Below are 13,974 nucleotides of genomic sequence, written 5' to 3'. Positions count from 1 at the left end.
TTTACCTAGGGACTATTTTTTACTCGGGTGGGGATGGGGAGGAATACTTACCTGAGACCACTTTGAGGGATATTTAAACCACGCCCGAAGAGCAGCACACGCTTCGCGTTATTCTGCATCCAGCAGCGTAGCGCTCACCGTGTCTGCAAGCCTGCATCCAGTCTTCTGCCACGCCCGCCTCGAGTCTGCAGCTCCTAGAAAAAGGGAGGAACAGAAGGAGAAGAGGTTAGAATAAGAGCAAAACCTTCGATCCTTACCTGAATTCCGGATCCACCGCGCCTTCAAGCTGGAAGAAAGAAGCATTTTACGCGCGCCGCCTCGCCTGCTGCAGCGCTGCGCTGAACTCACCGGACTTCGCAGCATCCTCACGATCCACTGCATCCTTCTGCACGTTCCCGCCGCACTCTGGCACCAAGGGGAACACAAGAACAGCAAAAGTGAGCCAAGGGGATAAACAGAGGCAATAGTAACTACCCCCATAGACCTACCTGATTACCGCCGGGGGTACTATTCCTCTTCACGGGTCGGCGCAGTCTCCATTGCATCCTCGCCGTACCCCGGCCCCTAAGGGGAACAAAAGGACAACAAGGTGAGACAAAGGGACAAACAAGGGGAACTCTTCTCACCACCATAGACTTACCTAATTTTACCGCGAGAGGCATTATTCCCCGAACTACATATTTTCTCTCCACACCTGAATAAGGGAGCAAGCAACAGGTTACATTCTGGCCTTATTTTATAGAACTGTGTAGGATAAGCCAAATCCTTACCTGAACTTCGTCAGCTACCACGAGGTACTCTTCGCTGGGGTCAAGCTGCAAACTGCAAGGAATCGGACAAGAGTGAAAGTCAGACATGTGAACTCTTACGAACTACATACTTTTCAGAGTCAATAACGTTCTGGAACTCACCAATTCTTTTGAGCCAGTGAAGCAACTGGTTATCAACGCGCCCCTGCGCTCAATGCAGGATGGAGAGCTCATCTTTTCAAACCATCAGGTGAGACTATAAGAGGGGATATCAAAGGTGATCTGTGGGGAGAACAGCGGGGGTGGGGGGATTTACGCTCAACTCCACGGATGGTTAATCCCCTTTCTCCATTTGCAGAAGAATATTTCTACGGGCCAAGCAAACGAAGCTAGGTGGGCCAGTCCAGTCCGTCATCTCGACCCTACGCGTCACATTGGTGGAAACCGCAGCTGTCCAGTTCAGATCGACGCCTCTGTGGGAGCCAGGTGAGCGTAACAGCCGCCTTTCACCTGGTGGACCACAAAACCGCATACTACCATCTTATAGCCGCCGCCAACTTCTCACATGATGCCCGACCTGCGTAGGCTCCTTCTTGGAAGGAAGATCCATGAGAGTTTTCTCAGACACTGGCAGCGCCCCTCCCATCCCCATTTCCTGTAGTGCTCCACAAGGATCCTGTGTCTCCCCTTACCTCTACAACATCTTCACCAAACCCCTCTTCGACCTCCTGGACTCCATCGGCATAGCCTACACCAACTATGCCGATGACACCCAAATCCTCCTCCCACTGTTCGGTATTCATGACAGAGACTCCCTTACTATCAACAAAATAAATTCAACAATCCAAGCCTGAATGGCCAGGAACTACATATGACTTAACGACAACAAGACGGAGATGCTACTGGTGGGGTCACCGGCCATGCTAAAAAACTCAACGCCCAAATCTCAGCCTTCTTTATAGAGGGCATTCACATCCCTGTTTAGGCATTTGTGAAAACACCGGGTGTCTACTTGGATGCTTCCCTCTCCCTCACCAGACACGTGAACGCTATTGCCTCTTCAGCTGCATATACAGCCTAACTCATCAATGCAGTCAGACAATTCCTCACAGACCAGCTGCCTCACTATCGCAAGAGGAATTATAGGAGGGAGAAGTGTCACTGCAAAGAGGATGTTGCAGTAGTCATCTAAACAGAACATTAACAAAATGCAGGTAATCCAAAACAATGCCCTACGTGCAGCACTCAACATTCCGAGAAAAGAACACATCTCAGCAGCAAGAAAGGAAGTGCATTCGCTCCTAATCCGAGAAAGAATGATCTTTAAAACACATCACGCATAAATGTCCTGCTAACGCTGCCCCGGGATACCTGTCTCAAATAATTGGGAGAACCAAGTGCATCAGACCAGTGAGGTTTTTCCACACCCAACATCTTGTCCCTCCCCCCACCTTCAAAAAAGTCAGAGGAGGAAGCTCTAGGTTCCCTGCAGTGGCAGTGCACCACTGGAATGCTCTGCCCCCTGCCCTAAGTGCAGAGGAATCTTACTGGCCCTTACGCAAGGCCTTAAAAACGTGGCTCTTTGCCTAAACGACATTGCTATACAGTTAAGCACATCTACCGAAATTACTGCACGTGTGGGGAGAGTATCTTGCCTCGCACCCCCTTGCTTATATGCTATGTGTGTAACTGGTTTCATTAACAGCGCCCTAATGCCCTCGGGTTTAGTCGCTTTACAAATGTAAAAAATAGATAAAATAAGGAATGTCGCATGCAGCAGGGCTAGACCCTCGCAGGAGCAGGGATCTCAGATGGCCAATCGGTGGAGGGATTGGAGGTGGGCCAGTAATCAGGAAGAAAGTGGGTGGGCAGGGAAGGTACGGAAATGCGCACGGCGCGCTGGAGATGAATTTAAAATGGAAACACCCGAAATCAGAGTGATAGGGTCACAACAACAGTGGAGGCCCAAACTCACCGTCTAAATTGCCACAGGAAAGTGGCGTGCAGCAGCAGTCGCGGGGCTAGACCCTCACTGGAGCAGGGATCTCAGATGGTCAATTGGGGGAGAGATGAGAGGCGGGTCAGTAAACCGAATGCAAGCGGGAGGGCAGGGGAAGGCACAGCAATGCTCACAGAGCACTGGATAGCCAGAGGGACTGATCAATGCCGTAAAACAGATGCGCTTAGCCAGGGAAGAGATGCAAAAAGGCTTTGCTTACCTCCTAAAGTCCAAAAAGATACAAAACAACAGCAAAAGGAAGGCTGTCCCATTCGTGTCAATAGAGTGAACAACGAACGGTATTAATATCAAAAGCTGGAGTCAAGTGAGAGACGTCAGAGGGACAGGAAGGGGAGGGATGAGTGAGCAGAGGTAAGAGAGGTGAGGTGAATGGAGGGGAGTATAAAACAGAAAGGAGAGGGAAAGGAAAGAGGGAGTGTTTCCCTCTATATAACTAAAAACTGGTTGGAATAGGGAAAATTAGGAAGCCGTGTGGGTTTAGAGCAAGAAGGCCAGCACCTTTTGGTTCATATCTCAGCTCATTTAGAATTTAGCATATGGAGGGAGAAACAATTGCTCTATAATAAACTGGGGCTAAGGATGTCTGAGCTAGGGAGGAGATTCTTGGAGATGGGAGAGTGACGGCCGTAGGGCCCATTTCATTTTGAATAAAAATCCTTCAAACACTTTTGAGAATTGGGAGTGATTCTTGTGCCATCTTTGATACTAGCTAAATCTTAGAGGAGAGAAGTGAAAATGACAAAGAACAACACAGAATAAACATCTGAATCATCGAAAGGGGTTAGAGGACTGTTAAGTCAGAATTCCTATTTTGGGGATTCTAGGGCTGCTTTTTGGGGCCCCTCAGCTTTTTGCTTTATCCTCCTCTTTTTTTTATTTATGGACTTCTTTTTGGCGACCAAAGGGACTTCTGAAGTTGCCTCGCCATTACATCCCATTATACCGTGCTCAAGATATATGGTACCAGGTCGCAACTAAGATGCCAAGGGGTACCTCTCAGGGTCTCCCATTTTTGCCCTAGGTGCTAGGTGATTTGATCACCCTAGGCATCGCCCAGACATCTACATGTATCAATATACTGATGACATACCGACACATAAAATTCAACCATGTGGAAAACATCTCTGGCTAAAATTATGCTCATCAGCAACTTGACCAGTAAAACACTCATCTTATCAGAGCTAGTGAACAAACTTAAAAGGATTCTTTCCAAAGCTATCCCCTGGTACCAAATCGCGAGGCATTACTATTGACTGCAACTTCTCCATCGGCAAAGGGGAGGGCAACTATAGCATCCTCCATGTAACCCTTGCACCACTAAAAGCAGTTTATCACGCCACAGACAAACTAATCACCTGCATCAAAAACTTAAAACACATTTCCCTCACCCTCAGAGATTTAAAGTGTCTACCAATAGCAGCCTGGAAAACCTTCAAGACAGCATGTATCAGATAGACGGCTCTGGCAACTCATGCTCCTCCATAATTAGCTGGCAAACTGGTTGTCTCATTTATTGGTACATTTCCAGAAGCCGGAACATCACGAGAAGACAGGGAACTAAAAATCAGGAGACAGGCCTTCTCCTGTTATGCACCGGGGCTATGGAATGCCATCCCAACTATCTCTCTGGGGTTCGTGAAGGAACTGAAGACCTTGCCATTCCTCTAATAGGGCTGTGCATCACGGAAGACTGGTCAGGCAGATCCGCTTTTGTATACTTTGCAGCTAGCCCCGCATTGACCACCTTTGTGATTCTCAACCACTGTAAATTGCCCTGTTGCTTCCAAGCTAGGTTTACATACAAAAAGAGAAATGTCATCCCCTAGATCGTGCATTCATTGCCATATGAGTCCTGTTCCAAAGTCAGCAATTCTCACCTGATCTGACACGTTGTACCAGTCATAGTCGAAGGAGTCTATGTGGGTGCGCCTGGATAAAATCAGGGCCACCAGGTTATAGCAGGCTCGGCTGGTGGACAAGACAATCAGGCTTCCTCCAACAGCGGCGGTCCTGCACACTGTTGTACCCTGAAACAAGACAAACAGTTTACATAAAACACAACAATGGTCACTCAAGTAGGGTCATTTTCATTTCAAACCAGGAGGTCCATATATATTTCCTTTCCTCTCCTTGCTCACTAGAATTAAAAAATCTATTTAGACCTTTTAACTATGGTTGACATTCCTGCCACAGTGCATGACCACAACAAATACAATTAATAGGTATTGTGGGATATGTGGACATCCATGCCATTCGCAATTAAGCACTTAATTTGGTGGACCTGAATGCCCTGTAGGGGGGGATCAGGGGATCATTCCGTAAAATGTATAAACCCTGTCATGAATCAATCAGTAGATTCTTCAGTCACAGAATTTAAATTGTCTGAAAATGGTGCTAACTCCCTATAACCTATGTCCTGTCCCCAGCAACATCAGTCTGTAGGCCTCAGTTTATTTTGCTGTAAGAAGGAGAGATGCTCACTTGCTAGAGCCCCAAAGAGGCGACACAGTCACAGGCCTACAGAATCAAATATTGCATGTCAGAACAGCTTGACATTGTACTTAGTATGCTGTAAAGATGTGCATGTTCTCCAGTGTTTAACTATGAGCAATGCATTCATGTGTGTAAGGATTGGCAATGCATGGACAATGTGCATCTAAATCGGAGGGCCCCCTCCACCCTCCTTTAATATATCAGTACCATCTGGCCTTATGGCATCTTTTGAAGCTTAATGGGATGCATTCAGACATAGCAACAGAGCCAGACCTTTACCAGGAACTGACAAGACCCAGACCTGGCAAGCATATTGGTGAATCTGGCAGAGGATCAGTAGCAAACAGCATCAAGGCAAACATCCTCCTCTGGGTAAGAGGCATAGATAGGGCAGGGCCTAAGCGGGCAAGGCCCCCCCATAATCTGTAAATGCCCACTCAGCAGTGCTTTGTGGACATTTACAGATGTTAATGTCACTGGGGTAGGCCCAACTACATTGGTTTCAGGCTCTACTTGTTAGACAATCCTAGCTACCCCTCTGCTCTGGGCCACTGTCTCCTGAGTCAACTGTGGGAGGAGTAAGTCGTGAGAACCAGAAACTTTAGTGTCCCTTGATTTGATAGGGGAAGGCAAGGACCAGTACAAACAGAGGTGGGACAAGACAGCTGTAATAGTCCACTCTGTCAGCCAGAACGTTTTGAAACACCCAGCTTTCACATATTGTACTCTGTCTCTAAAGCATTGAAGAGGATTAGCAACAGGAATTTCTTTATTTTTTTTAAAAAAATCTGTTTATTGATTTTCAACAGTAAAGACATCTTTCGAAAATTCACCCTTTCAATATAATACAACTTTATCAATTTCTCTACCCTCCTCAAGCCTTCCTCCCCAAACCCGACAGGCAGCTGCAAACATAAAACTACGAAAAGCAGTAAGAAAACCCCTCCTGTGATCCTAAAATAGGTCTAGTAATTGTAGGTGTTGGGGGCACCACTGGGCTCTATAGTGTTCCCTAAGAAAGGCAAAGATTTGTCCCCAGTCTGTAGCGAATCGTGCTAGGTTATTGTTCATTGCATAAGTTGCCCATTCGAGTGCCACAAACTCCCAGAATTTCCTTAGCCAGTATTGCACTGTGGGGGTGTCTGCCCCCTTCCAACGCTGCGCTATCAGGAGCGTTGCCACCAAAGTAAGCACTTGTCTGGCCTTCCACTGGCCTCTGGGTTCGTCCCCGGCTCTCTCACCATCCAACCGCTAGCATAACTTCCTCGGGGGCGCGTTTGCAGCATTAACAAATATTTCCTTCTGAGCCTCCTGTACTTACCTTCAGAATGGTTTAATTTTGGTTCATCTCCACAGCCGTTCCAACACGTCTTTGAGGACCTGGGGTATATACTGTGGAGACGGACCGGTTTGTCGTGCCACCTAAATATCCGCTTGTACCAGTACTCCTGTAACTGAGAGGACCTGACCACCCTTGGCACCAGTGACCACAGGCTTTCCCAATCGCTCCTCTCGAACTCCCTCCCGATCGTCCTCTCGCAATGCCTCATGTATGGACACGCTGCCCGAGGGGTGGCCATCACCAACACTTTGTAGAGCCTGCTATCAGACCCCTTTCACCATCATGTGGTGTTAGGTATTTTTAAAACTGAGTAAGTGGGCATATTGCTGCCTCCTTTACGCCGGGGTCTTGCAGCCAATGCCGCAGCTGAAAATAACATAGCCTTTAATTTTCCCTCACCCCAAAGCATTGCTTACACTCAGGGAAAGATCGAATGGAGCGGCCCTGAAACATATCCCTGAATATACTGCAGCCTCCTTTTTGCTACTGTGTGAAAGCCTCCTGGGACAACCCCAGAGAGAAGTCAGGGTTATTGTATAGTGGAGTAAACAGAGATGGAAATGTTGTAATCCCATACTTTGTGGCTAAATTGTCCCATGTGTCAGCTACGAGTTTTGTTATGGAACTTAGGTACAGATGCCGAGGCCTATGTGGGCACAAGTGCCACATGACTTAAAGCAGGACCCTCCTCGCCACCGCCCAATCTATTCACCCATAATAGTCCCCCACTGCGTGGCAGCTATTCCCTTATTTTGCGGATCTAGGACACCTCGTAGTATTGTCAAAAGTTGGGGAGCGCCAAACCTCCCTCCCGCCCGCCTAGGGGACATCAAAAGCCTGCAGCTAAGTTGCGGGCACTTGCTTTGCCAGATTAACTGGCCAGTAATTTTCCCCAGGTTCTGAAAGAAGCTGTTGGTTAATGCCACCAGCAACACCTGGAAAAGGTAGAGCAGTCAGGGAACAGCCACTATCTTGACTGCTGTCATCCTGCCCAACCAAGAAATTCTTCCATTTGGTGAGGTCCACTTTTGTGGAGGCCAGTATTGATGGATATTTGGCCTAATACCACTTGGGGAGCTGGGATGTAATGTTAATCCCTAGGTATATGATCCCCCCCTGGGCTCCAGATAAATGGCGAGGCTGCCTTCAGCTCCCCACCTATCTCCCCCCTCACTGTGAATTTCAGCAGTTATGACTTTGCTACATTGATTCTCACACTTGAAACCATCCCGAACTCCTCTAGCGCCTTTCTACAAGCCCCCATTGACTCCCCAGGCTTTATGAGTGTGAGCAGCATGTCGTCGGCAAATACTGCAAACTTGTGTTGGACCCCCCGAATGGTATCCCATGCACCTTCTTAGATTCCCGTAGAGAATGTAGGAGAGGCTCTAGGTATATGGCGTAGAGCTGGGGGGAAAGCGGGCAGCCCTGTTTCGGATGAAGTCCCCACCCAGCCCCATCCCCTCCTTCGCCCTGAACATAAAATACCACTTCACGCGGTCGAAGGCCTTTTCAGCGTCTAGGGAAAGAAGGACCAATGGAAGTGCTGTCTAAAGGCCTTCTCCACCAGGTGTGCTATTCGGCGAATGTTTGCTTTCCCACCACGAACCCCGATTGATCCGGGTGATTCAGGTGTGGGAGGTGCCACTCCAATCTGTTGGCTAGGGTTTTAGCATACATTTTGGCATCAATATTTATTTATCCTATCGGCCTATAGGAACTACACCTGGAGGGGTCCTTGTTGGGTTTAGATATAAGGATAATTTTCGCCTCCTCCATCAACGTCGAGATACGAGCTCATGCCTGAAAGAGATTGTAGAGTCTTGCTAGGTGGGGAATCAGAAGATGCCCAAAGGTTTTGCAAAAGGAGGCAGTATATCTGCCCGGAACGGGCGATTTATTGGGGGGAGCACTGAAATAACCTTCCTTACCTTCTCCTCTGTTATCTCCCGCCCCAAAGCTTCCCTAACCTCGGCTCCCACTTTAGGTAATTGAACCCTGTTCAAATAGTCCTCCTGCATCGGCCCCGGCGGGTTCTGGGAGCAGTATAGGTTCCTGCAGTATTGGGCAAAGGCTTCTTGGATCTCCTCCATAAGTGAGTGTCAAAGACCCTGCTCGTCCACTATTGACGGTATAGTGTTGCTAGCTGCCGCCCCCCTCAACAACCTCGCCATTAGCCTATCTGTTGGCTTTCGCATAAATGTGCTGACGGACAAATAACAGGGATCTCTCTGCCTTTTTAGTGTGCAGGACATTGTGCTGAGCCACCGCCTGCTGGTATTCCCTCATGGTCCATCTGGATGGGGTTCCCGGCATGCGCTTCTTGATTGTATCTACCTCGGCCACCAGCTCTGTCTCTAACACGTGTTTGTTTTGCTTCAAAAGTGCACAGAAACAATTTCACAGCCTCAGCACACAATATAAAGAAAACTCAAACGCTGAAGGAAAATTATTTACAAAAAACACTCAGCTAAACTGCAGAAAACGGCTCTTTATTACCTTTTATTCACAAGAAACATACATGAATAAGCATAATAAATGAATGAATAATTACTACTGCGAGAAACCAGAAGGTGTCTCACCGGCTAGTCCCCGGAAATCTCTCTCGCAGGTTACCAGGGCACAGCCATTGCCTTTGGATCCAGATCCTGGGGGTGGACCAGTGCAGGAGGATCACCTGGGTGAGGGGTCTTCGGCGAGTGTGAGTAGGACACCCGTTGGCGAGACACAATAGTCCCTTCCCTGTATCACCTTTACCCCATCCTACCCGGTAGGATATTTAGGAACTCTACCCTCCACCCCCCTTCCCTACACAAACACTTTCCCACAGACAGCTCACTCTGGGAGAAAACAGACTCGCACCCGAGCATTGTACCTGACATGTCCCAATACCCTTGTCAGGCAAGGTCAGGCAATTAATGGTAACCCCTCACACAGAGGTCCCGGCGCCGCAGGTGAGTAAATCTTTGCCCGAACCCCCTTAGCCTTGTGTCTTGGCCCTTTTTGTATGTTTTTAGCACCCCCCAGCCTCTTCGTGCACCATGTTCCCTTCGCTTCCTTCCCCCTCCCAGCTCCCGCCTCCCCGCCCGCCCCCCTCCCCTGATAGGCTACTTTCATTCTTCCTCGGTGGCCTGGTCTCCGGCACCAGCAGCTGCTCGCCACTTTAGCTCCTGGCGCCGCAGGTGAGTAAATCTTTTCCCGACCTCCTTAGCCTTGTGTCTTGGCCCTTTTTGTATGTTTTTTAGCCCCTTCGTGCACCATGTTCCCTTTGCTTCCTTCCCCCTCCCAGCTCCTGCCTCACCCCCTCCCCTGATAGGCTACTTTCACTCATCCTCGGCAGCCTAGTCTCTGGCACCAGCACCTGCACGCCACTTTAGGTCCCGGTGCCGCAGGTGAGTAAATCGTTGCTAGCCCCCCTTAGCCTTGTGTCTTGGCCCTTTTTGAATGTTTTTTAGCCCCCCGGCCCTTTCCTCCACTGTGTTCCCTTCGCTTCCTTCCCTCTCCCAGCTCCTGCCTCCCCGCCTGCCTCCCTCCCCTGATAGGCTACTTTCATTCCTCCTTGGCGGCCTCGTCTCTGGCACCAACACCTGTGCGCCAATTTAGGTCCCGGTGCCGCAGGTGAGTAAATCGTTGCCCCGACCCCCTTAGCCTTGTGTCTTGGCCCTTTTTGTATGTTTTTTAGCCCCCCCAGCCCCTTCGTGCACCGTGTTCCCTTCACTTCCTTCCCTCTCCTAGCTCCCACCTCCCAGCCCACCCCCCTCCCCTGATAGACAACTTTCATTCTTCCTCGACGGCCTGGTCTCCGGCACCAGCACCTGCGTGCCACTTTAGGTCCCGGCACCGCAGGTGAGTAAATCGTTGCCCCGACCCCCTTAGCCTTGTGTCTTGGCCCTTTTTGTATGTGTTTAGCCCCCCAGCTCCTTCGTGCACCGTGTTCCCTTTGCTTCCTTCCCCTCCCAGCCCCGTCCTCCCCGCACGCCCCTCTCCTCTGATAGGCTAGATCACCAGCCATAACTAACCTGCCCCAGGGCAGTCCCCTGCCTGGCAGCCTCTTCGGCTAAGGGCCCCAAGGCAAAGGGCGGCTCCAACAGGGGCGGCACCAGAAAGTATCAGCAGGTGTCCGTAGGGAAAGCCAGCAACCAGCCGTCAACCAGCAACAACCACTACAGTAAGTGTGGCATGGGTGTGGAGTAGAGCAATTACTCTACTTCAAAAAAACCATGCCACTCCACTTTACCCACCTCCTGAGTGTGAACATTAGCACGCATCTCACCTAGATGTAATCATGAACACTAGCATGGCACACTTAAGACAGAATATGTCCATCATTTAGTTAGAATTGTGAACATTAGGCTGCGCCAGACCCAGACAGATTTGTGAATGTTAGCAATGCCGCACTTGGTTAGAGTTGTGAACATTAGCCTGCATAACATCTAGATAAGAAATGTGATTTTTAGCATGTCCCACACCTAGTAAAAATTGTAAATGTTAGCATGTGCCTCACTTAGATAGAACTGTGAATGATAGCAAACCTCACACTTCGATGAATTGTAAATGTTTGCATGTGCCACACTTAGATGGAATTGTGAATGGTGGCATGTCCCACACTTATATGAAATCGTGAACATTAGCCTAAGCCGCATCTAGAGCGAATGCAATTGTCAGCATGCCCCTCACTTAGATGGAATTGTAAATGTTAGCATGTGCCTCACTTAGATAGAACTGTGAATGATAGCAAACCTCACACTTCGATGAATTGTAAATGTTTGCATGTGCCACACTTAGATGGAATTGCGAACGGTAGCATGTGCCTCACTTAGATGAAATCGTGAACATTAGCCTAAGCCGCATCTAGAGCGAATGCAATTGTCAGTATGTCCCACGCTTTGATGGCATTGTGAATGGTGACATGTGCCACACTTAGATGAAATCATGAGCATTGGCCTGAGTCGCATCTGGATAGAAATGTGAATTTTAGCATGTCCGAGCATGTCCCACACCTGGACGGAATTGTGAATGTCGGCATCTCCCACACTTGGATAGAATTGTGAATGGCAACATGTGCCACACCTGGTTGAAATCGTGAACATTGGCCTGAGTCGCATCTAGATAGAAAGGCAAATGTCAGCATGTCCCACACTTGGATGGACTTGTGGATGGAGGCGTGTACCTCACTTAGATGAAGTCGCGAACATTTGCCTGAGTGGCATCTGGATTTAAAATGCAAATGCTAGCATGTCCCACACTTGGGTGGAGTTGTGAATGTTAGCATGAATTGCATCTAGATAGAAGAACAATTTACTTACCAACTGTAACGTTCTTTCGATTGGATGTTCCTCCCACGTATTCCTCATCTTATGATATTCCTATCCCAGCTCCGCTGCTTCGGAACATTTTTTCATCAGAGGGCGCTGTGTTCGAGGCCGCGGAGTCGAAGTCCCTCAAGAGCCACCGTCGGGCGTCAACGTCATCCGCTGTATAAAGGGCTTGAGCAGCGCCCGTTACCTCAGTTCTGTTTTTACGGTGTTCATGGTCGCATCAGCTGATCAGGTTTTAAGTCCTCAGGCTCTTAAGGAAGTTAGAGTGCAACTGGCGTGAACTGTACGGAGGGGTAGGTTGGGAGGGTCAATGAGGAATACGTGGGAGGAACATCCAATCGAAAGAACCTTACAGTTGGTAAGTAACTTGTTCTTCAAATGGATTGTGTCCTCCCACGTATTCCTCATCTTATGATAGACTTCCATTGCATTGGTAAGTTTGGAGGTGGGAGTACTAACATTTTTTATTATGGACTGAATGAAGGACAGCTTTTGCAAATAGTCCTTCTTGATATGAATTAGAGTCCAAGCAGTAAAGCTTCACAAAGGTGTGGTTTGACGACCAGGTGGCCGCAGCACAAATATCCTGCACCGGGACACCCCTCTGAAGAGCCGTGGAAGTTGCCATGCCTCTGGTTGAATGAGCCCTTAATCCATCTGGAGGCTCTTTCCCAGCTAATTTGTAGCATTCAGCGATTGCTAGAATTATCCATCTGGATAGACTTTTTTCCCAGTATATCCAACAAATAGTTGGTCACATTGTCGAAGATTTGCCAATCTGGAAATGTAGAAACTGAGAGCCCTTTTTGGGTCCAGTCTATGCAATCTTTCCTCTTCCTTACTAGCGTGAGGCATAGAATAAAAGGTAGGCAAGACCATTTTCTGTGACAGATGAAAATCAGAAACTATTTTAGGGAAGAAAGATGGTTTGACTTTTAGAATAGCTTTGTCCCTATGGAAAATGGTGAGGAGGCTTACAAGACAGAGCCTGCAACTCAATTACCCTGCGGGCTGATTCTACAGCCGCTAACAGAATTGTCTTAAGAGTGAGAAGTCTTAATGGGCAAGAATGTAAAGGTGTAAAGAATGTAAAGGTTCGAAAGGGGAATTTTAAGACTAGATTTAAATCCCAGATGGGCACCAGAAAAGGTGTTGGAGGGTATACATTTGTCAGCCATTTCAAGAATTGAATGACTAAAGACATTTTAAAATAGGACGCCTCTTCAGAGGAGCGCTTAAAAATAGATAGCACTGCCAAATATCCTTTTATAGTACCGACTTGGAGCCCCAAATTGGCTAAATGTAAGAGAAAAGAAAGTACTATTGGAGTATTACAAAGAAATGGATCCACATTCTTATCCCTGCACCAGTTACTGAACTTGTTCCAACGACACCGATACAGAGATTTTGTTGCTGGCCTTCTGGCCGAAAGCAAAATCTCCATTACGTCATCCGGAAGGTCCCAATACTTATATCTTAGCCTCTCAGAAACCATGCGTGAAGGCTGAGTGTTTTGACCTCTGGATGGAGATCCCGACCTTCCTCTTGCTAGATAAGATCCTCTCTTTGTGGGAGATGTATTGGAGGGCAGATGGACATGTCCAGAAGGTCCGAGTACTACGTCCTCCTGGCCCAATCCGGGGCAATTAGGATCATGGTTTGCCTAAACTTTCTCAACCTCCTGATTACTTGCGGAATCACAGGGACAGGGGGAAACACGTGAAGGAGTGGAAATACCCAGTCCACTACGAATGATTTCCCTAGAGCTCCTCTTGGAGGAAATTCACGTGAGAAGTACAGTTCGCAGATCCAGCTGGCACCGGTCGCGAACAGATCCACTTGAGGGGTTTCCCAAAGGGTGAAGATCTCTTGAAGGACTTCCTGAGCTAGTTCCTGGGATACTGTGCCCTGCCTGCGCAGAGCGTCCACCGCGTGTACAGCTCTCCGGCTAGGTCAACTGCCGATAGAGAGATTCCTTCTTGCATTGCCCAGAACCAGAGCTGCATTGCCTCTGTGCACAGTGGAAGTGATCCTACGCCTCCTCTTTTGTTG

At 48.4% G+C, this 13,974-nt stretch overlaps 1 protein-coding gene across 1 annotated transcript in view; it reads right to left on the bottom strand.

Moving 5' to 3' along the window:
- Positions 1-13,974, bottom strand: part of GPR137 (G protein-coupled receptor 137) — a 613,721-nt gene that overhangs the window by 370,383 nt on the left and 229,364 nt on the right. The window contains exon 5 of the mRNA XM_069645139.1: positions 4,647-4,796. Coding sequence (XP_069501240.1) covers positions 4,647-4,796 — 150 coding nt within the window. The remainder of the gene's footprint in view (positions 1-4,646; positions 4,797-13,974) is intronic.

Source organism: Ambystoma mexicanum, chromosome 2p (assembly GCF_040938575.1).
Source record: "Ambystoma mexicanum isolate Mex_15411 chromosome 2p, UKY_AmexF1_1, whole genome shotgun sequence".
NCBI classification, from domain to species: domain Eukaryota; kingdom Metazoa; phylum Chordata; class Amphibia; order Caudata; family Ambystomatidae; genus Ambystoma; species Ambystoma mexicanum.
This window is presented reverse-complemented; position numbering and strand designations above follow the sequence as displayed.